Below are 26,478 nucleotides of genomic sequence, written 5' to 3'. Positions count from 1 at the left end.
CATCGACTTTATGAGAAGAAATGCTCAAACCACCCGATTCAATAACGTGAAATTACAAGGCACAGATTCCTTGGTGTGTGGACAATATTGTGTGTATTTTCTGCATCATCGCAGCCTGGGCTATTCCTTAGAACATTTAGTGACTCATTTTGATCCTCGTTCTTCTGCTAGAAACGATGTGAAAGTAGATCGATGGTTTTGTGACCATTATGCTTATCTTTTGTCTCAAGCTAGGAAACGTAGTGTCCATCAATGGCCTAATGATTTCCAACAGTGGAAATCACAGTTTCATTCACAACGTTGTCAGCCCTGTTTAAAGTAGATAGTATTTGAAGAAAAAAATGTTTGTGATTTGAAAAAAATTGTTAGATGTTATAGTGTTGGATTAATGTTAAAAAATGTTAGAGTTGTTGTTGTTTAGTGTTAAGTGATTTTTGAATAAAAATGTTGTGTTTTGAAAAAAATGCCTTTGTGGTTTGTTTAGCTATAAGAATATTGGATTGATGCTCTTTCATTTCTTACTATCCCTCTCATGAACGTTGCAGCTCGAAAACCGTGTGGGGGATGTTTTCCTTCACGTCCGCGCTTTAACTTTAAGAACCGGGTTGTTCCCAGTCTAGCCATCCATTGTCGACTCGTCCTCCTAAGAAGATGTGCTCCAAACTAGCTAAGCTCAACGAAGCCTACGTGAATTTGCATAGGGTCAGACACAGTCTGATACCGAAGCCAGAAGAAATAGAGAATGTGAGAATGTTAAAAATCACTGAAGACCTGATAGAAGAGCTCTTCAGAGAAGAAATGAACAAGGAGAAAGAAGAATGGACAGAGAAGTACAGACTTCAGAGACAGCAGCAACAACAGCAACAGCAGCAGCAACAGCAGCAACCTGAAGCTGACAGAGGCTTTGTCGATTGTCGTATCGACACCAAAGAATTCTTCTTCTCTTTCCGAAGAAGCAGACCTATTGCCAGAAAGTCTATCCTCAGAGGACATCGCATTCTTAGAAACTAAAAAAGAATGCCATAGCAAAACAAAAAAAAACAGCCCTTTTCAGGGCTAACCAATACTCTAGAAAAGAAGTAACGATCCATTTGCCAATGTGTGAAGGTAGAGTAGTGTGAAAATAAACACTAACTCTTTGTTAAAAATTTTGAGGGTATGTGTTGGTGTGTTTGTGTTAGTAAGTGATAAAGTAGGTTGGTGTGGATAGTAGATTAAAATGATGTTTGTTTTTTGGGCTGTTTGAGGTGTATATTTAGGGTTATATCGGATTGCTTTGCGTATGTGGATAGTCTATTGAAGTGATGGGTAGCATAAAAAAGTGAGCGAGTGTTTCTTTTAGGTCCGCGCGTTGTTGTTAATTTGGTCATGATTTAGGTAAGATGAATTTTATGTTTTTAGGGGATGTTTTCCTTCACGTACGCGCTTTCAGTATAAATTGAAACTCGTTCGGCAGTCCAGCTACCCTTGTTGATTGATCAACACAGCCAGAAGAATGAACACGAGACTTGAGAAACTGTTGGAGCTTCATGTGCATCTGGAATATGCCAGGCGCATATTAAATGAACTGGCCGCGGAAGCCATTGTAGAGGAGGGAAGGGTAAGAGAGGAGGAAAGAAGAAAGAAAGAAGAGGAGGAGAGAAGATATAAAGAAGAAGAAGAAAGAAGATATAAAGAGGAAAGAAGAAACAAAGAAGAGGAGGAGGAAAAGGAGAGAAGAAATTTCAAAATCCCAGAGAGCGAAAATTGGGATTCTGAAGCGACATATCCTGCCTCTGCTCTCTGCCCCCAAAAGGTAAAAAGTAACTGGGGGATAAGATGTGTATGTGGCGCCAGGCCTGGAAGGTGCCACCATTAACCAGGTGTCCATGAAGTTCCAAACAAAAACAGCCCTTTTCAGGGCTACCCAATACTCTAGAAAAGAAATAACTATTAATTTGCCAATGTGTGTAGGTAGAGTAGTGTGCATATAAACACTAACTCTTATTTTAGATAGTGTGAGGGTATGAGTTTGTGTGTTTGTGTGTTTGTGTTTGTAAGAGCTCAGGTATGTTAGTGTGAATAGTAGATTATGGATTTCTTAGCGTATGTGAAGAGTATAGTTAGGGTTTTATTATATGAAATGAGAAAGTAGGGGGATGTTTTCCTTCATGTACGCGCGATGTTGGGTCATCATCTAGGTAAGATCCATTTTATGTTTTAGGGGGATGTTTTCCTTCACGTTCGCGCTTTTCGTATAAGAACCCACAGTGCTCGTTGTTCAAACCATTCTGCAAAGAATACAAAGAAGATGGCTTCTAACCAAATGGACAAAATGGAAAAATTGCAAAACGTCCTCGACAATTTAGGAATGATAGAGCAAATGTTGGTTAACCTAAACGAGGATCACTATTCATATAGTCCCCATCGAGTGAAGATGGAGATAAACAATTTACGAAAAATGAAGGTAATCATCAGTGATCTGTTGAAACAAATAAAGGAGGAGAACGAGGATGAAGAGGAAAAGATAAGAATAAGAACATGGAACGAAAAAATTGAAAAAGAAGAGGAAAATGAGAAGAGGAAGAAAGAAGAGGAGGAGGAAGAGAAGAAAGAAGAGAAGGAGAAAAAAAAGAAGAGAAAGAGTGTTGGAGATAAAATAAGAAGTTGATGGAGGAAAAGAAGAAATTAGAAGAAGAAAACCCAAAGGCCCTTTTCAGGGCCCCCATATTTCTCGAAAAGAGATAGTCTTTGAATTGCCTACCCCTTTTTTAAAAAATTTTTTTTAAAATTTAAAAAAAAAATCCCATGTTAAATTCCCCTTGTACGTAGAGTGACCCACGATTTTTCGCCATGTTAAATTTCCCTTGTACGTAGAGTGACCCACGATTTTTCGCCATGTTAAATTTCCCTTGTACGTAGAGTGACCCACGATTTTTCGCCATGTTAAATTTCCATTGTACGTAGAGTGACCCAGGGGTCCCTGTAATGCTAATTCCCATTGTACGTAGGGTGACCCCATTCACTACTAAGGGTATTAGGATGATGAAAACAGAGAGAAAGCAATGGTTCTGGAAAAAACGAAAAAATTGGTTATCAGCAGCAAATAGAGCTGTGATATGACTGATGATGAGACAAAAAAGAGAACTCTTATCACGACAGTTACAGAAGTTTATTTTGGTCCTATTGTCAGAAATGAATACAAGCAGTAAAATTCCACCTTCAAGATTGTTAAATGCATCACCCTTTGACAGCAGATTTTATCATCATTAAGGTCATCATATAAACCTCTGGTAACTAAAGATAAAAACTAACCTTTAAATGAAGAAAAAGACTGAATTTAAGAGTATCTCCTGTACAGTGAAACATTTAAAATTGACATAATGCAGAAACAAAATAGTGTATAAATGAAAAAGCACAAAACAAAAAAGAAAAGCAGCATTTTCTCTAAAACTCTTAGCTCAAACTTGGCAAATCTGAGTACTCCACAAAATCAGATGAACAAAAATAATAATGAAAACTCAATACTTTTTCTGTAAATGTGACTGGATTTGTTTGAAAGAAAACCTGTAAATTTTTGGGTTGACATTTTTAATTAAAGAATACCACAATGCCCACGGTGATAAACGTTATCAGAGGTTTCAAAATAAAATACTGCCATTTACGGTCTATGAATTTTCTTTTGTCTGATGTCTTTTCTGGTGATTTACCATTCACATCTGTCCTGCTGTCTATGAATTGTTTCTATTATTCAATGTCTTTCCTGGTGATTTACTGTTTTCCATTGCCATTAACAGGCAGCTTCTTCCAGGCATCGGTGTCTCTGTATTTCTTGATGTTTGGTCGGTTGGCTATCTCCTGATGGAAGGCTTTCAGGGTTGGGAAGGAATCCAGACATGATGGTGCCAGCAAAAGATGAATGTCAAGGAGATCAAAAAGGTTGTAGTCGGCATAGGTTTTCTGAATGTAAAATTTAGGATATACATTACTCTTCTTTTCATATTATGAAGAAAAAAATCTTAATTTATGCATAGCTAGTTTTCTGAAATTCAATTGTAAAAGGACATCACCATTTTCTTTATCAGGTTGTGAATAATAATAAATGAGTATGATAAGCGAATCAAAGGAAACAGTGTTTTACTAACTCGTTGTGCCTTAAATAACACCACTAGATCTGACCTGAAAGAACTTGAACACAAAACCTTCATGCCGTACCCTAATGTTGATGACACTCGTGCCATGTAATTTTTGTATACTTGGAAATGTTTCTGTGACAGAACTAGAATAATTATCATTGGCACCAGATTATCATACAAATATCTCGTACTTATGATAAATAACCAAGATGAACACATATCTGAAAGTCACTGATCTTAACACATGATATGACCGTACGAAAACACTGTAATTACATGTGTGTAAACAGTATTCTAAAAAGGAAAGCTTCAGTAGTTTACAAATCATGTGGCAGTACATGTATCACTTCCTTTTATAACAAGGTTTTTTATTTACAAATGATTTGTCTTCAAAATTGCAGAACTGTACAATTAGCAACATAGGAATACATCATTACAAAACTTTAACATACCATCACATAAACAAAGAAATAATACTTTAGAAGGAAAAGTATAATTTATTCGACTTGATGAAAATGTGGCGAATTCACCTGAAGAAAGATTTTATGTTGGCAATATTGAAATAAAAGATAAGGAGAGTATTCTGTAGTAGTGGGAGAATGGAGCAGATAGAAGGAGAATTGTTTTAAAAATGAAACAACGTATGTACCAAGATTTAAATAAAGCTTTTAATGGTCTTGTGATGTGCATGCCAATAATATCCAACTCACATTCCACGCCTAAGAATAAGAACTATTAATTTATGTTGCCATGAAATAACTCTGTAAGACAAGAACATTTTAATTATTATTTCTAGTTTTAAATGAAGATATTAACTGCTTTAAGTTATATGTAGCTTTCCTGCTATATACACATATACATGCACATCTCACAAATAGTCTCCCTCTGGAAAGGCCACCCATTTTATAAGGCCACATTCTTGGTGTAAAAAAGGTGGCTGTATACGAAGGGGACCACTTTAATGCAAGCAGTACGGTGCTCTGGATAACGCAGAAAACCATATTTGCTTTGCAACTCTGCATTTCTGGGTTCAATCCAGTTTCATGCACAAGTAAGCATTAATGGCTCCCAGTAGTCGGTGGAATTGGAGTAAAGTGCCATGCCCCAGGATGCACCTACCAGTTCTGAATTCAGCAGCCAAACCACTGAACCACTGCATCTCAATTTCTCTTATAATATGCACAGGAGGTTGCAAATGGCCTATTCATCCTCAAGCCTGCAGTAGGGTGCAACTGGGCCTGCTTTTTTTAATCTCAGCATGCAGTGGGGTGCACTGGGCCAGTTTTTTTTTATCCCCATGCCTGCAGCATGGTACACAGGGTCTGTTTCTTTTCCCCAAGCCTTCAGCAGGGTGTACTGGGTCTGTTTCTTTTCCCCATGCCTGTAGCAGGGTGTATTGAGCCTGTTGTTTTTTATCCCAATGCATGCAGTAGGGTGCATCTGACCTATTCTTCATCCCCAAGCCTGCATTAGGGTGAACTGTGCCTGTTTTCTCCCCATGAATGCAGCAGGGTGCATTAGACCTATTTTTCATCCCCAAGCTTGCAGTAGGGTGCATCTGGCATATTCTAGATCCCAACGTATGCAGTAGTGTGTATTGGGTATTTTCTTCATCCCCAAGTCTGCAGTAGGTACATCAGACATATTCATCCCTGTGCACGGTTAGGTGCATCTAATGTTTTTCATCCCTAGGTGCACAGTAGGTGCATTGGGCTAATTCTTTGTCCCCTAGGATTCACTAGGGTTCAATGAACTTAAATCTTCTTCCACAGCTCTGTACAAGCTGCTGGAATTCGTTAAACTACTGAGATCAATTACAGTGAAACCTGTCTATATAAGACAAATAAGTGACCACACAATTCTGTCCAATATTGACAGTGTTAACACAATATAAATACTTAGATTTGTATGACAATAACCTTAGAGGAGGAGAATTATAGAGGTGTCCTTTATGTAAATTTGCATGACAATAACCTTAGAGAAGGGGAATTATAGATGTGTCCTTTATTTAAATTTGTATGACAATAACCTTAGAGAAGAGGAATTATAGATGTCCTTTATGTGCAGTTTTCCATTATATAGAGGATATAAATACTACTGCTATTCACTCAGGTCCACCTGCAAACAAAACAGACCCTGATTTGCATAATACACCAGCAGATCAAGGCCTATGCTGTCTATTCTACTGGGATTACTCCAAAAAACCTGCACAGACACAGATGTGCTAGTGCATTATGCGATAGCAGATCTAGGTGTATAAAGTTTGCATTTGGATCTGACTTGTACATGAGTATGTAAGGTAAATGTTCAAATATTAAATGGAAGTTTGCTAAAGGAGGACTCAAAAGGCACCCAAACGTTTCTAAGTAACATGGGCACTACATAAGAAACATTAAATCCTTTGTTAAAATAGTGGGAACTGGCTGCTGTCATAGTCAACTATACAAATGGTTGTCCATTACATTTATGAGCATGATACTGAATACCGTATCTGCCCGTTGTATAATATCCAACTGCAAAGTTTAATCCAGCATTTTAGTGCCTCTAGTAATCTTCAAGTGGGATCAACAAAAGTGAAGTAGCTGATCCTGGTAGCCAGATAAAAATCTTACAAGTTTATGAAAATCAAATTTGGAGGACCAACATTTTATTTATTTAAAGTTGCTAGTCATTTACACCAGGAAACATTTTAGGGAAGAGAACAGATGTAGACCTAGATCTTCCACTGCATACTAATGCAACAGATCAGAGTTTGCAGTGGATGCTGTTGCTTGTTAGATACAGATAAAAGCATGCTAAAAATTTTTTACCAGTGTTTATTATAAGATGGTAACTCTTACCTTCCCCTTAATAATTGCTCCAGATGAAGCCTTCAACAGTTTCTGAAATGAAAGAAATGAAAAGTATGTATTTTCAAGGACAATGTCACAGTAAGTCAATTGTTTTACACCACCTTCTGTTTTATGTCTCCTAGATAGCAGATATACTCTAAATTAACTAACTAATTATTCATAGATTTTGTAAATACAGTACACTGGTGGCCTAAATTTGTCTTGGATTACACAATACTTATTCTGTCCTGCACAATCAACTTTACTGTGACAAATATTTTCAGAAGTTGTGTCCTTATTGAATTTGGAGAAAAAAATTGTGCTTGCATAAATTACGCTGCATTTGGTTTTTCAAAGCTGATTTCAAGGTATTTCTACGCACTGTCATTGAAACATAAATAACACTTTCCAAAAAGTATTTTGTCCCTACCTCTAGGTACTGGAATTTGGCAGGCAAGCCAGCAATGAACTCTTCTTTTCCAGCATCCTGTGAGGAGAACAAAAATGTACATGTCCTGCATAATTGCACAATAAGTTATTACAGTACATGGGGGATCTGTTTTCATAAGATAAATGTTAGAGAACTTCCAGTTTTCTGTGGTTTTTGATTACAACAGACCTGTTTACCCATCCATATTTGTACGGAATAAAGCCCATCTGTACAGTCATTGATCTGAAAATATGATTTGAGGTTGCATTTATTTACTTTTTTAAATTAATTTTTAAGCTGTTTTTATTCCATATTGTTTCGTTGTATTGTCACTTCGGTCCACATCCGCAGTCTGTGTCACATCACTGATTTTAACATTCTCAACATCCAGTTGTTTAAACAAAGAAAATGCCGCTGACAAGAAAATGGAAAGTCTAAACATAGAAAGCAGCATTTTCTATCAGTTTATAATTGTGTCCATGCCTTAAACCATCGTCTAAAAGAGAACATTTTGTGCTCTGCACTGTTTGCACATGTTGGTAGGAATGACTTTTCATGGCATGTGGAATCGGAAAATCGTGCAAAATTGGAATCATTAGTAAAGGGAAATATAAATATTTTGTCAATGATGAAGGGAAAGGAAATCAGTGATCAACATGTACTTCAAAAGCAAAGAACAAATGCTGAGGTGATTCTATGAGTTGATCGTAAATATGAATTTGTAATTGAGCACAGCCGACAAGTTAATGGAAGCAATGAAAAATGTTCCCAGATTCCAAAACTGCACAAGGTATTTAGAAACAATCAATCTCTTCTACCAATGAGTGGACAGATGACCAGCTTGATAGGATAAAGAGTGCCTATTATATCGCCATTAAAAACCCATAAACTAAGCCTTCATTAAGACATTAATTTCAGGTGGATCAGTTTAATATTGTTGACAAACATTGTGCAAAATAATATATAAAGCTCATTTCTGGTTCTAGTAAATGTTGACAAAACTGATACTAGCTGATACTAGATTTTATGGAATAATAAGATTGCCTTCACCTATCTAAATGAAGTTATTTTCTGAGTGGATAACAACGTCATAATGTTTGTATTAAGTTTTCCTTAACCATGTCTAATGTAGAGAACTGGCTTTATTTAAAATGTTATGGATATGTGTGAAGCTGAGAAAACAGATTTTCTAGAGAAAGTAACATAGGTAATAAACTGAATGAATTTGGGCGTGTGGAGGTTTTCTTTTATGGTTTTTATCACTATAATTTAAACAATATCTTTTAGTCAGTGGTGGTCAATTTTTGCAGATTTTGCCTTGAAACACAGAACTGCCTGAATGCCAGCATCTTTACAAACTAAGACTTATTTAAAGAATATTGTATAGTCAGTGTGTCAAGCAATACTACACAATGGTAATTAAAGTGTATTGATAGTGTCCACTATTTGTGCCCAGTTTTACAGGTGATGTATGCCGTGTTAAGATGCTAGAAACAATGAAAATACTGAGAGACATTGCTTAAAATATTGACAAGAACATTTATGGGTAAATGGGTCTGGTATAACTTTTGGGGCTGAAAAATGAAATGATGAATGAAAACCATCAAATGTTAACGTCAGATTTCCGTAAATCTGGACAACCCACTTGCAGGTTAAGAAAGTGATGAAAAGAAAAAAAGTAACAGAACTGCAGGAAACTGACTCGTATTGCAGTAAAAAAATTCCTCAGTATTCAGCTTTACAACATTGACGTATTCTCTGTAATTTTTGTTTATAAAAAATGCAATGTTATAACATCATAAACTATTTCTTGCACTTCATTTCACGGAATTATTTTATTACTATAAAATGAGGAAACTTATTACACTAAGAAATTAGCTGAAAATGAAAACTATTATTATTTTAACATAATTTACAAGCTTTCAAAAATAAAAACAATTAAGAAGTTTGCCATGGTTTGCATGTCAATCATGCCCTTCAGCTTTTGGTAAATTTGTGCTATATCCACCTAGATATTTCCAGACTAAAGCAAAATGACATTGGCCATGTGTACTTGAAAAAAACTGACCATACGAACAACTTTAACACTAATGTTAATCTCAGCTGTGCAGATATGTAGACAGACATACCAATGGACATCAAAATGATACTATGTTGATCTTCCGCCACGATAAGCTTAACAAAGATTATTAAAAAGTAATACAGACGTTTTGCATGAAGTTCACAAGTAGATGCAATTACCATTTTGAGCCACTAGAGATGTTTATCCAATAGGACGTACCAGGTGAAAACAAATTTAACTTCTGGTTGCACCTGAATGATTATGCAATTTTTGAAACACAAGTTTAATGGAGAATATAGGTCACTTGTGCACATCTAAATTGTTTCGCACAACTGACACGTTTATCTAATGCGACAATATTAATCATTTATGGTTGTCATTTTAAACCTGTTTATTCAACAGCAAAGCTAATCAAACTGTAAATAAGATGACTGAGCAAAATATGTGGCCTGAATACATTATTTAAATCCTACATTGAAATAAATAAGATTTAAACAAACGCAATTAAAAAAAAAAGATGTAAAGAAAAAATATACCAGGGTTTTATTAATGAATTTAAACCGCTCTGGTGGCCTAGTGGTTAGAGCGTCCACCTCAGATGGGGGAGGCTGTGGGTTAGATCCCCGACTGAGTCATACCAAAGACTTACAAAAATTGTACTAACAGCTGCCTCACTTGGCGCTCAGCATTAATAGGTTAGTGTTAAGACTGGTTGGCCTGGTGTCAGGATAATGTAACTGGGTGGGCCATCATGCTACATGTCTGCGGCATGATGCCCCAGTGCCAGACACCACTGTAAACTGCCACACTGCAGACATCATAGCTATATGACTGAAAAATAGTTAAAGCTATGTTAAAAATCCAAGTCACACACACACACACAACACTGATGAATTGGATCATTATCGTTAAACGAAATTTAATGAAAAACTTGAAATCATAATGATTTGCACTCACATAGTTTTGATAGATCAGTTTCACATATGCAAGTCGGTAGTCCTCCACTCCATCATTAATCATGTCAATATGAGCACCTTCCTTGACGTCAGCACCATATAGATCTAAATTATGAAAAGACAAAATATACTATGCACAAAAGGGTAACATTTCTGAAAAAAGTTACAAACACTGTAGACTTAAAGGTAGATTAAAATAAAATTAAACACTTTATTTATACAAGAATACTAGATATAGGTTTTTCTTGCTGTGGTTTAACACCATTCTTCAGCAAATGATAGGCTATATGTGGTGACCAGTATAACTGGTGGAGGAAGACCCTGAGAAAACCCCTAGATATAGGTAGAGTAAGATAATATTAAATAGTTTATTTATATTACAGTATGTATATCTGTTATTGTAACTCATGGTACATGATTTTGTCTAATACTTGTAATTTTATTTATGACTATAAATTGTGGTTATTACATACAGCTGGATTTCGTATTTGCCAGGGGTCTGTTTTAAAATATTAAAGAATGCAAAATTGCATAGGATTCATAAATAGATGCCTACGTATGTGTTGAGTTACTAATAATAAAACTGTTAGTAAATATGTTTGAGATTTATCCCTTTTCCCACTGGACAGATCAGTCAGGTGTTATCTTAGAAGAATTCAGTTAATTTCTGTTAGATGAATTTGGTCATATGAATAGGTATTTTAAAATGTTAGATTGGGTAGTAAGATCTGTCACCTGGGGCAAACTGTGATGAATAGTCTTAACAGACTCTTGAATGTGTATACAAGGAGAGAGCTGAGCATTCAGTTCTATTCCTATTTTGGAGTTCTTATTTCATGTGTTCTTGTAACATAAATGTCTGCAGGTGTGTTTTATGTTGTACTTAGATATCACTTGAGAGAAAAAACATAGAAAGCACTTATATTTTTAACTATAATATTCTGGAACTATTGTGAATTATTTTAAGGAGTTATGGACAATGCCATGATTCTTGGCAGATTAGAACATTTCTGGTTCTGAAGTGTATATGAAACTTTTCATTCTTTATGGACTTTAATATAACTCTTTCAGGATTAGTATGGATTCACATCATAATACTTTTAAGTCCCTCTCACATTTTCATTTATAACTTAAAAAATTAAAGTATTTGTTAAGTTTTACAAAACTAGTTGGTGTTACATAGTATATGACCATAGAGTGGTAACAATATCTAAACACTAGATATATGTACAGTAAGATACAATTAAACACTTTATGTCCAATAACTAGATATAGGTAGAGAATTTTAACTGTTGACTTTTGACAAGTAAATGACAGATGAGATGAAGGCTCTCCCATACCCCTACCTTAGTTTTAATGAAAAATGAATATTAATTTTCATGTCAGTTAAGTAGTATTCAATAAACAAGTGAACCATTGTAAAGTCCTTTCATGTTTTGTTTTTTTATAGATACATTTCTATTTCCTACAAAATATGCCCCTCGAACACGGGTTGTTATAATGGGAATATATTATCTGTTTGACAACTTGAAACTCTCAATTATACAAAAGTGCAGGCTTGCTCCATGAAGAAATTTATATACACAGTGTATCATGGATAAAAATTTGTTTCAAACATTCTGAAACAATTCTAAAAACAAAAATATTTTAATGTTACTAAACAGCATCAGCATTTAGTTGAAATTTTTCCGAGTCAGAGAAACCGTGCGTGTTTAAAATATTGACTGCAGCTGATTGCAAATTATTTTATTTCTAGCAGTCTTGTACTTAAAAAATATAGAGCAAAAAGTTCAGATTTTGTGAAATAGTATTTTGATCTTTTTTCTTTCCTATTTTCACTTATGTTGCATGCATAATTCAATTTGTGATAATTCTGTTTAAAAAACCTGAATCACAGAAATTGTTTTAACTGTAAGAAAGATACAGTATTAGTTTAAATGCAAAATTTCAAAAGAAATGTTATATGCTCAATTCTGTCATGAGATTTCCATCAGAAAAGGAGATATTCACTGTTTCTGATAAATACCTAGTTAATAACCAATACTAGTTAATAGCTAAAGAATAACAATAACCTTGAAATTCTTGTATAAATATTACATCCAAATTTTTCTCATTCTTACCACAATATCAATTTTGCACCTGAATTGTTATTAGCCTCAAGCTAAATTGTATACCAGTAATATGCAACTGTGAATTACACTCAGGACAATGGGAACATCTTTGTATATGAAGCTTTCATTTGTTTTCTTTGAATGAAAACCTAATGACAGCTTTAGTTTTGCAATGAAATTTGAACCATTTTTAAACTTACTGGTTAGTTGGGACTTGTATTAATGATTCCAAGTTATCAGGCTGTATCTTTTGTAAATAAAATCTTAATAGGGAACCTCATGGCATAATAATATAATAAAAATAGATTTGAACATCGTTTTAAACTTTGTGAATAATGTGGACAAGCACTGTCAATTAGAAAACTGAAAGTTGAATATTTTCCATGGCTTCTTTTAAACCTTTTTTCATAGCAACTATGACAGGAACAAATAACTTGTTACAGAAAAAAGGGGTTTTCTAACGAAATATGTGGAAAAGGGCTTTCAAACAAGGATCCCTTGAGGGGACTGGTATTTACTGGTCAAACATAATTTTTAAGAATTCAAGATTAGACCATTTCTTCATTTAGAAGGTGGAGTCTTTAAACCACCTCTGATATTCTTCAGCAACAACAGATTTTTGAATTAGCTGCTCTGGTGGACACATTGGATTTAAGATTGGAACAATTTATTTTGGACCAAAAAGTCTTCTGGTGAAAAGTTAATGTTGATGTGACTTTCCATTCTTGGCGGAGTAATGAGAGTATTTTCAAAACGGCTGCAATGTAGGCTATATTGGATATCAGATTGGCATCATTTTTATTTAGGACCAAAATGACATTAGAAGACTATTGGTGAAAGTGTAATGTTCATACGACTAGCCATCCAGAGAAGAAACAATAAGATTATTTTAGATGGCAATTGTGGTGGACCATCCCATAAGCTTGCCTAGACTATGACCAGCAGAACTAAAAATCTTACCATGTTTTCTTCCCAAATACCTCAGCATGGTGTTGGACTGTACAAGTTCAAAGTCACCATCAATTAACTGTGGCACTTGTCCAAAAGCCTGAAATAAAAGACATGAAAATAATATTGCTGCAACTTCATGTGGCAACCCACATCAAGCTGACTGGTTTAGATTTGGTGTTGTATGGCACAACAACACAAGTTATTAATTTCTAAGGCAACTGGAACAAAGTGCCTTGCAGAAAGAAACATGGAAGCCAACCCAGATTAATTCAATGGTACGATTCAAACCTGCATCATTTGACATTAGTCTGACATGCTGTTCATCAGGCTATTGTGGCCTGACTGTCTGGTTGAAGATAATGTTATCATTTAGCAACACATGAATTGAGTGGAAAGAACGTCAGTACAATGTGCAAATAACTACAAAACCAAAAATTTACATATTCAACAATAGCCTTACTGTTGAAACGATAAATCCCATTCCCCAATTTATGAATTTATGTACCATATATACAAACTTAGAAGCTATATCCAAAGAGACTTTTTTTTTTATGATAAGTAGCACTTATATAATTTTAATGATGACCAAAATTGTGATCATCTTAACTTACGACGGAAAAAACATTACAAGAAGTCTTCTGGTGAAAATCCATGTTGATATGACTTCATGCTGGTGAAGAAGTAACAATGACAAGCTGTTCAAGATGGCTGCCATGATGGCCCTATCAGATTCGCATGATTTCTATTTAAGATCAACTAGACATCGTAAGAAGACTTCTGGTGAAGCACTAAGTCCATATGCCCCAGCCATCTCAAACCTGCCAACCTAGACAAGACCGTTTCAGTAAGGCATTTCATTTATTTTCTGTGGGATGGTCTGTTGTCAATCACAAGTTTGACCAGCTTTCAGTAAGGTGCAACAAAATATAAAAACTGCTACTGTAAAGCTGGAAAACATCTTTTAAAGTTTGGTATTTGAAACATGCAATGGTAAACATTATGTTCAACTTAAAGATTTGTAAAGTACATGTAAACCTTATTTACCACTTGCACGGTTGCACAAACTTAAGTTCAAAAGACTATGCAGGTCAATTGCTTGTTGCTATCTCTCAACTTAACCTAATGTTTAGAATTTTTTTCTCCATTTCATAGGATGGCAATCATTTATCCCACCACATGACAGACTCAAACTGACATGTCTATTACACATTGTGTCCCTCCTCACTTTTATTCACAGGAATCTGAAAATTACTTTCTTCTTCTGTGCTTTTCAGAGACTTATTTTCCTTTTCATCTTCAAGATGTGTCAATTGCTGGATACACTTTTAAAAAAATTCTATGATCAACAGCTTGATCATGCAAATGCTTTGCATGAACAAATGTGCAGTTTCAAGCATCTGAGGCATTGTAATAAAGTTAGTCTGGTTCCCTGAATAACTCCACTAATTCTAATATGAAACCTGGATCAAGATCAAGCACAGATGAACCAATCATCTGCATTTTTCAGCAACAATCGTTTTCCTGCAGCTTTTGCTTTTATTCCACAAGCCCCTATTTTACGGGTCATTTTTGTAAGGGTTGGCAGGTCTACCATCTAGGAGAAGTGACAATAATATCTCAAAGATGGCCATAGTGGTGGCCACATTAGTTGTCATACTGGCACCATTTTCATTTTCAACTAACTAAACACAATCTTTCTGTGATAATACTGCATTAGCATTATGACCCGTTTGGTGGCCACTAGGGGTGAAATGATTTGCCACATATTGATATCATTCATGATACACAACCTATGATGCAATACAGTGGTGGGGTGGTGCCATTTTACGATTCATTTGTTCAACGGATCACTTTTTCCTGTCAGTGAGAGGTTTATATACCCCTTCGTTGTCAATCCCATTTTATACATTGACAAATTGTTTATATTTCTAGTAGCAGATTAGACATGGACTTATCATCTGTTCATATACCATTCTCATCCTTGACAAGACACAAAAAGTCCTTCCAAACAGACTACCTGTTAGGTATCAGTGACCAATATTCAACCTTTTAAGCCATTTCAGGCTGCTCCATCTGATCAGATGCAGGACTCATCTTGGTCAGCATAACTCTGGTTTGTCCTGCATAAATGTTTTTAGAACATCTTGTTACCAATTTAAAAAAAGTAACACGTGTGTAATTTCCTCATACCAAAGAAATCTTATCTAAAAGAAATTCAAGGGTTGGAGAGGAGATGACTAACAACCAGTTCCATTACATTGTACTTCCTGCAGATGCAAAATGACTGCTGCAGCCAAAGACACTAAATTGTGCCACTGAAAAAGAAACTGTTGACAATACCCTCAACTCTTGTACAATTTAAGAAGGTGACTATAACTGTGTGGTACGGAACTGTTTGTCAAATCTGTGATAATCTTTGTTCATCCCATCCGTAGCTGATGACATATATCAGTGTAATAGAAGACCATATAAACTTGATCCCCATTTTTGATTTAAGTACTTTACTTCATTTAACAGCCACTCTTGCATGAAGTTTCTCTATTGCTTTGTATCTGAAATGACCTAGTCTGGATGTCAATACATCCCATGTGTCACACAGTGAGTATGCTAGTTAGTTTCAATTCATGGTTACTGTTTTACTCCAGACAAAATCTGCCAATTTGAATTAGATGTGACATATTTCTCTGCAACACACACTGGAAATACAGCCCTCGAACTTGATATAAGCAGAAAGATGCAAAGCAACTGAGAAACTTTGCATAATGTGGTTATTAAATGAAAAGAAAAGTATGCAAATCATGGGTAGGGAAATGTCTTATTGTATGTTACAGTGGCTGAGCATGTGGATGTGATAAATTAATCAACATGGAATTGACAGGGTTGGAACAGGCTGACATATCTTAAACCACATGATTCAGTCACCTTATGTTTGCTAATTTGTGGAAGACGAGTAGGTGTTGTCAATAGTTTTTCTTTCTTACTGACAAACATGAGCGCATGTTCCTGCAACTGCAGTCTCAAACAAAGTCTCAATTTAAAGAATGAAAAGGCAACTGACTACTAATTATTAACTGCAGAAGATTAAAAGTAACTTGTATGTTAAATATCATTTTGAATAGATTCTTCACTTCTTGTATCAATACGGAAAAAGTATCGATTAATCATTTCACCCCTAGTGGCTACATTAGATGGCCTGATTACAAGATTTTAAAGATGGCCACTGTGGCAACCAAACTGGAAGTACAAGCAGTGCCACTTTCATTCATAACCAACTAAAAATCAAAAGAAGTCTTCTCATGAAAACACCATGTCAATATGACCCTTTGTTCAAAAGCTGTGATAACATTTTTATGATGGATGCTGTGGTGGCCACATTAAACATCAGATCAGCACCGATTTCATTCAGAACCAACTAGACATCATAAGAAGCCTTTGAGTGAAAACCCCATGTTTATATAACCATCGATTCAGGAGGACTTGTTATACTTTAAAAAGGTTGTACTGAATGCTACTGTGACAGCCATATTACGCACCGGACTGGCAACATTTTTGTTTTGGATCAACTAGATATCAAGTTTTTTTTTTAAAATCCCTATGTTTATATGACCATTCATTCCAGAGGTGTTGCAATAAGAATTTCGAGATGTCAACTGCGGCATTCGTATTGGATGTTTGAGCAACACTACTGTCATTTAGGACCAATTAGCGATGTGTGCGTAAAGTTTCATGGCAGTCTTTTAATGAAATCTGAAGGAGTAGTGAAAACAAACTTTTGTTAATGCACAGAAGGACAACAGACCATCCTGTAAGATCTTGTGATCATTGACTGGTAGAGCTAAACACCCACATTTATATTATTTTAATACACATTTCTTTCACATGAACATATTTAAATGACTCCAAATCATAATCGTAGGTTGTTTTACTTTTTAAAAATGTTTTCTGACTTAAATTTTCACTATCTAATCTATGGCTGCTAGGCAATGGATTTATCCAACTGAATTTTTGGAGTCCTCATTAAATGAGAGAGAGAATACCAGTTTTGGTTTCCAGCTGTCTGGCCAGCCATCGCTGCAATTCACGTCTTCGTAGGGGAGACCATTGTCAACAAGCAGGAGACGGATTGGCTCAATACGACCTGAAGAAGGGACATGTAAAATACCATAAATTCATTTTTTGATGAAAACAAAGAAGACGAGTAACTTGTCTTCCAAAAAGAATGTGGGTGTTACAAATACCTTGACATACAGCTTTCTGACATCTTTGTATTATCTCTACCCAAAGGAAGTCCTTAATACCTTGACATCCAGTTTTCAGACAGGTCTGTATTACCTTGACCCAAGCAAAGCACTTAAAAGAAGTGTGATGAAAAGTGCTCACAGAAACATGTCTTACTGTGCTAAACAAAATCCATAATCTGAAAGATAAATTCCAAGACCTATGATTTTTAACCTGCAAATGAACAGGAAGCTATATCTATCCAAGTAGAGTCTAACTATAATGTCGCAGGAGAAATGGTTGCAAGAAAATGGTCTTATCAGTCAGAACCCATAATAATACATAACTATGGCTTCAGTGACCTCAATAGTTGTCCCTTTTGATCCTAAAGCTTTAGGGTGTTGCCTTCATTTCATGGCAGTTTCAGAATCTACACAAATGGAGCTGCAGGAAATTTGTCTTATCATGCAGAAACCAAAGTAATGATTTAGTTCCAGTGATCTTGAACTTGCATAGAATTGCCTCTTATCTAGGTACAGCCAGGGTATCCATTTATCTCTTATGTAATAACATCATTTCCACCTCAAGGAGATGAACAGCATTTAAGTAAATATGAAAGCTATCATTCCAGTGTGCTTTGTTGATGGATGAATGGGGGGGCTTGACAATAAACTTTTTCACAGGTAAATAGGTGTCGGTTACTGGATGCATCATTTTACTCAAATAAACTCCAACACATCATTTATAATATTAAAAATATATTTATACTGTGTTGCTGCTTTAAAAAAAAAGTTATATTATGTGAAATATATTATTAATGATCTGTTACTTTCAATGTTTTATGGATCATGTGATAACTGGTGTAGTTGTTAAATGAAATCAGGTAACCTGCAGTTGAATCCATCTTAAATGATTTCACTATTTAGTTTTCTTTTATTTTCGTAATATATTCTATGTTTATCAATATCCATTTTATTACACATGGGCACTTGGATTAAAAGAAAGCAGAAGAAAACTCAATAAAAATGTGCTGAAGATGTCAATATTGTTCAGCCCAAAAATTTAATCTGTCAATTATTATTAAAAATTAATAAAACCCTCCATTTTCTTTACTACTTTTCTTTTTCAATTCCAAGCCAAAATAATGACATTTAAAAAAATATATCTTCCATTTTAGTCTTATAAACACTATTTATGCTAATAAAGCATGCCTGGCCCATTTTCAACTGTTAATTAGATATGTTACATGTTCGAAGTCAATGATAGTGGGGGCAAATATGACCCAGTCAATAACAGGAAGTGGAGAGTGAAAGTGTTAGTCATTAATTATCAATTAAAAACATTTATATAAATATATTTTGTGAGTGAATTCCAGTTAAAAGACGTGCAGGGGTGGGATTTAGAATATGAAGCAAGAGATTTATTTAGAATTAAAATTGCACTAAAAGCATTTTGAAAGGTCTCACCTCTAATAGGGAAGTAGACAAGCTTGTATGCCGTCACTGGAAAGAAAGGAAGATCAAAATGAGAAAATATACAGGAGATGGCAGAAATTAAGACTGTAGTGAAGCATAAGATCCTGATGGGGTTCACACTTTCTATATTATAATATTTAGATACCGTCCATTCGAGTCTGTTATCCTAGCATATTGATATATCAAAGACTCTTTTCTTCAATTACTGATGCATGACTGGGTCATTATCTCAAATAGGTCCAGTCAGTTGATTACCTCGCCTTTAACAAATCTGATTCACAACATGAGTTGATGAATTACATGCACTAACGCTGCCAACTTCTCTTCTGCTTCTCTCCCCACCCTCAAATGTTGTGAAGAATTGCCCCCCACACACATACTAAGGAGAATGTGAACTATGAAAATTTCAGATGCAAAATACCCCCCCCACCAATAAACACCTCACAATTGTGCCTCCTTTGCCTGATGCCAGTGGGAAAGTGACCTGTCGCCCCTCCCAATCCAAATCCACTCGTGCTGCCAAGGACACAGAAGTCACAGTATCTCAGTAGTTAGTGTGTGTATTTTTGGATTTTAAACATTGCTTTAACAATTTTTCAGTCGTATCGCTATGATGTCTGCAGTGTGACAGTTTATAGTGATGCCTTAGCACTGCGGCATCATGCTGCAGACATGTAACATGATGTCCCACCCAGTCACATTATCATGGCACTAAGGCCAACGAGTCCTAACACTAACCTCTTAATGCTTAGTGCAAAACGAGGCAGCTGTTAGTACAATTTTTACAAGTCTTTCGTATGACTCAGCTGGAGTTCGAACCCATGACCTCCTGCATCTGGGGCAGATACTCAAACCAACAGGTCACCGGAGCGGTCAGTAGTTAAGTGTGTAGTGTTCATTGCCTAAAGGTTGCAGTTTGTATTCATACACTGAATCAGCCAAGGTCAGCTACCATGTATATTTGTGTAATGTACAGACATGCGTCTGATTGTTGTCAGATTGTAGTACAATGAGATTAAATATATGTGTATGTACTGACGTGACGCAATGTATTGATGTCTGTATGACAATTCGCTGATACCGTGTTATTATGCCATTGTTTACCCTGCAATAAGTGTGTGGGAATTTCGATGTGTACGTATGCGTGACAGAAACCGTGATAGCCTTACCTGATGATTAATTGTTGATCTAGTGTGAGGTAAGATTCGATAAAGCATATGTTAACGCTTTGTGGTTTTCACAGGAAGCTTTGAGGGACAGACCAGTTCCAGTTTGGTCCCGTAGTCTCAGATAGAGAGACGGAGGAAAGGAGAAGAAAGGAGAGAAGTCAGGAGAAGTTGAAGTCTGGGAGTGAAATTGTAGGAGGAGATAGTAGAGAGTGAAACGGAGTCGAAGGAGGTGTTAGAGGAACGGAAAGAAGGAAGGAATTAGCGGGAAAGAAAGAGATGAGTAGATGCAAGGACAGGGGAAAATCGAACTCACACTAAATCACGGGATGAATTAGGCTGTCACTTGGTCGAGGGAAAGACGGGTGATTGAAAGTTATCGTTTTTAAATTATCGAATTTATTAAATTGTTATTGATTGAATTTCATCTTCGTGTTCTATATAATTTAGCCGTCGGCATTCCTGACTGGGGGCTCAGAGCTGTAAATCTACCTCGTCACTAATTTAACTTTCTAACCTCACGAGCCAGGGTGGAACATTCATTATAATTTAATTAAAAGATATTGGAAGAACCCAACCCCAATGCGTGCAAACGTCACACACTATTTAGTTTCATATATTCAGAATATTGTCAAAATGAAGAAACACCAATAACTGACAATAAACTTTAAAATTATGCTCTCGTAAAAAGGACAATAGGACATTAATATGTAATAAAATTGAAGAAATTAAAGATATTATTTTTCAGAATTATTAAAGGAAACCTTCCATATTAAAGACACTACAAAGGTTCTCATCCGAACGAAACAAAAACTGATCTACAGTACTCTCTTGGTCTATAAGTTACAAATGTTAATCCTGTTCAGAATAATCGAAATGAAGCAATGAAGAAGCTAAGAGCATTAATGTTGTTTTTGTATTTCGCTACATCAAAAAAAATATATAAAAGTGCGCATTCAAATTGTCTCGGTTACATACAACTCTGTATGATTAAAGCACCATATTTGCGCTCCAAAACAGTGTCGATAAATTTTGAAAGCCATATATTGCGAAAGGAATTTTGAAAAACCATAAAGAGTTACAGGAAAAAGTAAAAGATCCATAAAATACATCAGTAGGCAGTATGACTGATGGAATGCGCTTTATCATTAGTGTAAGGTTGATTTTCCATGACCTTCTAACTATGTTTAGACCTTTAAGAGTTTATCTCTCCTGATCGCATCAACAATTGCGTTTGATTATATATTCCTTTCCAAACTATAGGCTGTGTCACAGTGACTCAGTACATCATTAGTGTAAGGCTGATTTTCCATGACCTTCTAAATATCGTTTAGACCTTTAAGAATTTATCTCTCCTGATCGCATCAACAATTGCGTTTGATTATATATTCCTTTCCAAACTATAGGCTGTGTCACATTGACTCAGTACATCATTAGTGTAAGGTTGATTTTCCATGACCTTCTAAATATCGTTTAGACCTTTAAGAGTTTATCTCTCCTGATCGCATCAACAATTGCGTTTGATTATATATTCCTTTCCAAACTATAGGCTGTGTCACATTGACTCAGTACATCATTAGTGTAAGGTTGATTTTCCATGACCTTCTAAATATCGTTTAGACCTTTAAGAGTTTATATCTCATTATCGCATCAACAATTGCGTTTGATTATATATTCCTTTCCAAACTATAGGCTGTGTCACAGTGACTCAGATTTACGTGATACAGAAAAACGGAATTGTATTTCCATCTTTAGTATACGTTTCAAGTATGACGAACACAGTTTATAGAATTGTCGTATACGGTTGAAGTTAATCCAGACATTTAAATGCTTGCAAAGTTCACTTTAACTAAGCTGCGTAAATTTTATTTCAGCAATTTTGTATGTAACTTACTTCTTTTACTGCTATATGTTCATGAAAAGTAAACTGTTTAACAAAACTATACATCGGATGTTTCATAAAACATTTGGAAGAAAGATATTTCTATTAAATCTTTAGCTCTACACGGATAGAAAAGAACACTCTTTAACTTGTGGTGATTCCCGAACTGTATTTATTTTCTAAACAATAAATGCGTTTGTGATACGATATGGAACCAAACGTAAATAAAAATAGATAATCTAGACTGACTTATTTTTGCTATGTGAATATGTTCTATAAAATTACTATCCTCATTCAGCTGCGAATTTACCAAAAAATAAAATGTAAAGGACAACACTGTTCTTATAATCTACCAGAACCAGTCATCAGCATAACTGACACTAAGTAAAAAGCAGCAACATCAACAATAGCAATAGTTCTAAATGCTAATACTACTGGTATTATTGAGGGGGAGAATGAAAACAGAATAGCATGGTGACAATTTATAATAATATTTAAAGTTCATTAATTTCCATGCCGCTTGGATCTGGATAGACATAACTTGATATAACCAAGGCAAAAACTTGGAAGTTAGAATCTATAGGGCCAAAAAATCATGATGCATTGTAAATGTGTTCCCACTGTAAACAGTCTGGAACCTTTGGTAGAAAAATGACCTGATACGTGCAACAAGAATTGTTTAAGACAAGTTTAGTATGAGACGAAATACAATAAAATACACGAGTCTCTGTCTCTGTCTCTCTCTCTCTGTTTCTCTGTCTCTGTCTCTGTCTGTCTCTCTCTCTCCGTCAAGATCAATGCACCGTACGTCTTTATTCAATCATTGCAAGCCTTCTACCTAGATGATAAAATTGAAATAAAAACAATTTCACTTCCGTAAAATAAAACAAAAAACAAAATATCTTTCTCTATGGTTGGTACTACTCGTTATCTAGAGCCATCAAGAGACACACTGCATGTGACTATCATGATTTCAAGTATAAGAGTTTGTTGTTGATACCAGATTATGCCGATATGTACTACGCTGTTCCCAGTGTTAAGTGTCTATTCTAGGTTGATATGAGATTTAGTTTAATACTAGTAGCTCCCAGTGTTAAGTGTCTATCTTATATTGATCTGAGATTTAGTTTAATAATGAATTCACATTGTAGCTCTAGTTCTCACTGAATCAGATTGTGATCAATGACAAAATGGCTGCACACGGTTAATGAACTGGACAAGTTTCCTTTATAAAATATAGAATAGAGTACTCTGACTATTTGGACAAAATACTATTTTGGGATTATTGTTAATTCATTCCAAGACGTTCTGAATTATATCATTGTGATGCATAAATAGCGTTGGTACATCAGCTCATTCAAGGCAAATATATCTCAGCACATTCAAGATCTGTAATTCATTTGGAACAACCTATACCTTCGATACAACTTTTTGGATTTAAGTCACAATATTGTTACTTTAATTTTCACTTGGCATTCCAAAGAAATAAATTATTTGTTTGAAATTTAGTAAAGTTTTGGGGTTAGTTTCTACTCGCTGAAATAAACAGTGTCCTGACCAAAACGATATAGGCGCTTATATGCAATAACATTGATTTATTGTTATTCATGATTGAAACATATCAAAAGTATTGGTATTCGTTCAGTATTTACTAATGAAATTATTTACGCCTGCGATGCGGACCAGGGTATGATGTGATGATGTTGTTTGTCTGTCCGTCCGTCTGTTGCGTCTTTAGTTTCCGGCTAACAACTTAAGCTGTTCACTATGCACATTTGCTAAACTTTGTGGACAGCCTGCATTTCCGTAAATGAAGACGCCTGTTGATATCACGGTTAAAACCTGATAGCCACTAAGACAAAATATACAAAAGTGTTTTCGCATGATATTTCTAGCTTGTTACCAATCCTTTTCAATTACTTGCATGTTTGGGTAAAGGTTCAATGATTATGGTCCCTAGTTGAAAATCGTTTCAGTAATAGACATGTCTTGACTAAGGACAGTGGATGACTTACAATCTGGGTAAGCAAGAAGTCAAATCATCAGGGTGAAAATATCAAAGGGTAAGGTGACTGTGCCTGAAGAAAAAAATGATGCATGCATAATAGATTTAATTCTAATTTATGTACATTTTATAATGTATGAGAGTGGCTTATAGGTATAATATGAAAGAGGTATATTGACGTTTGAACGAAAGCGAAACGTCAAGCTTGCTGTGCTTGAAAAAGACAATATACAGGATAACGCCTATTCTATAATAAAAATGTCGTGGCCAAAGGTATGGATAGCTCGAATTTATTTCATAAAAAACCTCTGCAGGCATCTAATGGTTACTGATATTTGAAGTGTAATAAGAACGTAGGGATTTCAGTGTGTTAGGTTCCTACACGAAAGTCCATTGAGCACAGGCCGGCAGCATAATCTGCAGAACTTGTCACCATTCTGCTGTGGACACACTTTTCATGAGGCAGACATCAATTTCGAATAAACAAACGCCGTTAAATATCCACATTAACAGCACTAAATAGTCTAAACCAGTTATGACATATTTTCTCTGTTTAAAGGCACTTAGAATTTAGGAATTATCATGTGTTGCTTAGTCAGCACCCAAAATAACAAGTCATCTCTTTTTTACTTAAAAATTTATATGCAATTCTATCGCATCGTGTTGAAGGGATTAATATATTGTACCGAACGACAAAAAGTTCAGTTTACAATGCTTATACCAGTAATGAAATTGACCATTACCAGGTTACAGTATACCTCTTTGAACACACTGTTTCCTTTCTAAGGCGCTTAGGTTTTATGAAGTGTCATTTGTTACTTAGTCAGCACACAAAATAATCGGTCTCATCTTGGAGTACAAATCAATCTGCCATTCTGCAACATCCTGTTGAAGGTTTCACCTATTGTACTGAATGATAAGTTTCAGTTTACCATATCTAGAAATAGGCAATAAAATTTACCATTATCTAGTTAAAAAATCACTTAGTTTTCGAAAACCAGAAGAAGAAAAAAGGTTTGCAACTATAACCATTATGGATTGAAAAAGTTTAATTATATAACTAATTCTAATGACTGAGTTCAAGATTCCACGATCAGACATGTCTCGAACATCCAATTCTAACTTTGAATGTACTACAATTTCTAAAATTGGATTTTTTTTATGGACCAATCATTTCTGTACTGCTTTTAATAAGAAATAATAGGTAAAACTATGTTTATTTTGTTCCACATGAAAAACAACGATCTCAACAGGAAGACCAAATTACAAATTAGACTACTTTCAGTAAAGGATATCAATATAAATAAACGCATTACAAATTATTGACGAGTCCGTTATTTGAATTTCTTCCGTGAGCATACAAGGATTCAGTGTGAGATATATTGCAAAATAGATTGCATTCTTGGGAAGGTTTTCTAAATATTTACCAACTTTTTAAAACAGAAACTGTACAAATAATACAGTAACAAATTGAATTTAGCGAGATGAAACATTGATACAAATTGATATGTAGAAATCCTTAAGGTAATTAAATTAAACCCAACAAAGATTCATTCATATAATCATGTAGATATTGTTGATCTTGAGGCTTCGATGAGCTTTACACAGATCACAAACTTACATAACACACAAAAAAAATCAATTAGTTGCCACATTTTACTAACCGAAGCAACATTAACTTTTAAACGTTTGACTAACTCCAAGGAAATATATAGTTATAGTTGAGTTCTTTACAGTAATTTGAGGAGACATTGGGGATTACTTTATAAAAGTAAACGATTTTTCCTATAATAATATTGATCTAAGCAAACAATTTAACAAACTGGAGATGTATTTATTACTTATTGTATACTGTCAACTAGCATCAGTATGCATAGAAAATCGACTTAAACCTAATCTTCCATCAGCTGTAAGTATTGACCGGACAAGTTCTCTCAAAGTCATTTGCATTGGTAAAACTATTCTCATTAATTATGACGTGATACGTTAGTCGAAAAATATAATTTACTTGGATTTCTTCTTTAATTGAAACGTTTCTTAATATTAGTATGGATTTTCAAAACTGGATCTGGCTCCTTTATAACAGTATAAGACAATTCGTCAATATGACGGACATTGTTCAATATGCTGAAATAGAGAAAAGTCGTTTTCTTTTCCCGTGTGTTTCAAGCGTGTGCAGACATATAAACCCATTTGATTCAGATAAATCAAAATATTACACTAAATATCCGACTTGACAACATGACCAACCAACACCTGGAGAGTATTGTATAAAT

General features: G+C 35.0%; 1 protein-coding gene across 1 annotated transcript in view; it reads right to left on the bottom strand.

Moving 5' to 3' along the window:
* Positions 1–3,605: 3,605 nt before the first annotated feature.
* The window catches only part of LOC149801091 (glutathione S-transferase P 1-like), a 23,715-nt gene continuing 842 nt past the window's right edge, over positions 3,606–26,478 (bottom strand). Inside the window, exons 2-8 of the mRNA XM_089956767.1 lie at positions 19,141–19,176; positions 17,494–17,594; positions 13,466–13,553; positions 10,396–10,499; positions 7,377–7,433; positions 6,956–6,997; positions 3,606–3,939 (exon numbers count right to left, since the gene is read on the bottom strand). Of these exons, the coding sequence (XP_089812893.1) occupies positions 3,751–3,939; positions 6,956–6,997; positions 7,377–7,433; positions 10,396–10,499; positions 13,466–13,553; positions 17,494–17,594; positions 19,141–19,176 (617 nt within the window). The 3' untranslated portion in view covers positions 3,606–3,750. The remainder of the gene's footprint in view (positions 3,940–6,955; positions 6,998–7,376; positions 7,434–10,395; positions 10,500–13,465; positions 13,554–17,493; positions 17,595–19,140; positions 19,177–26,478) is intronic.

Source organism: Sinohyriopsis cumingii, chromosome 4 (assembly GCF_028554795.1).
Source record: "Sinohyriopsis cumingii isolate HCF-2022 chromosome 4, ASM2855479v2, whole genome shotgun sequence".
Lineage (NCBI taxonomy): Eukaryota > Metazoa > Mollusca > Bivalvia > Unionida > Unionidae > Sinohyriopsis > Sinohyriopsis cumingii.
This window is presented reverse-complemented; position numbering and strand designations above follow the sequence as displayed.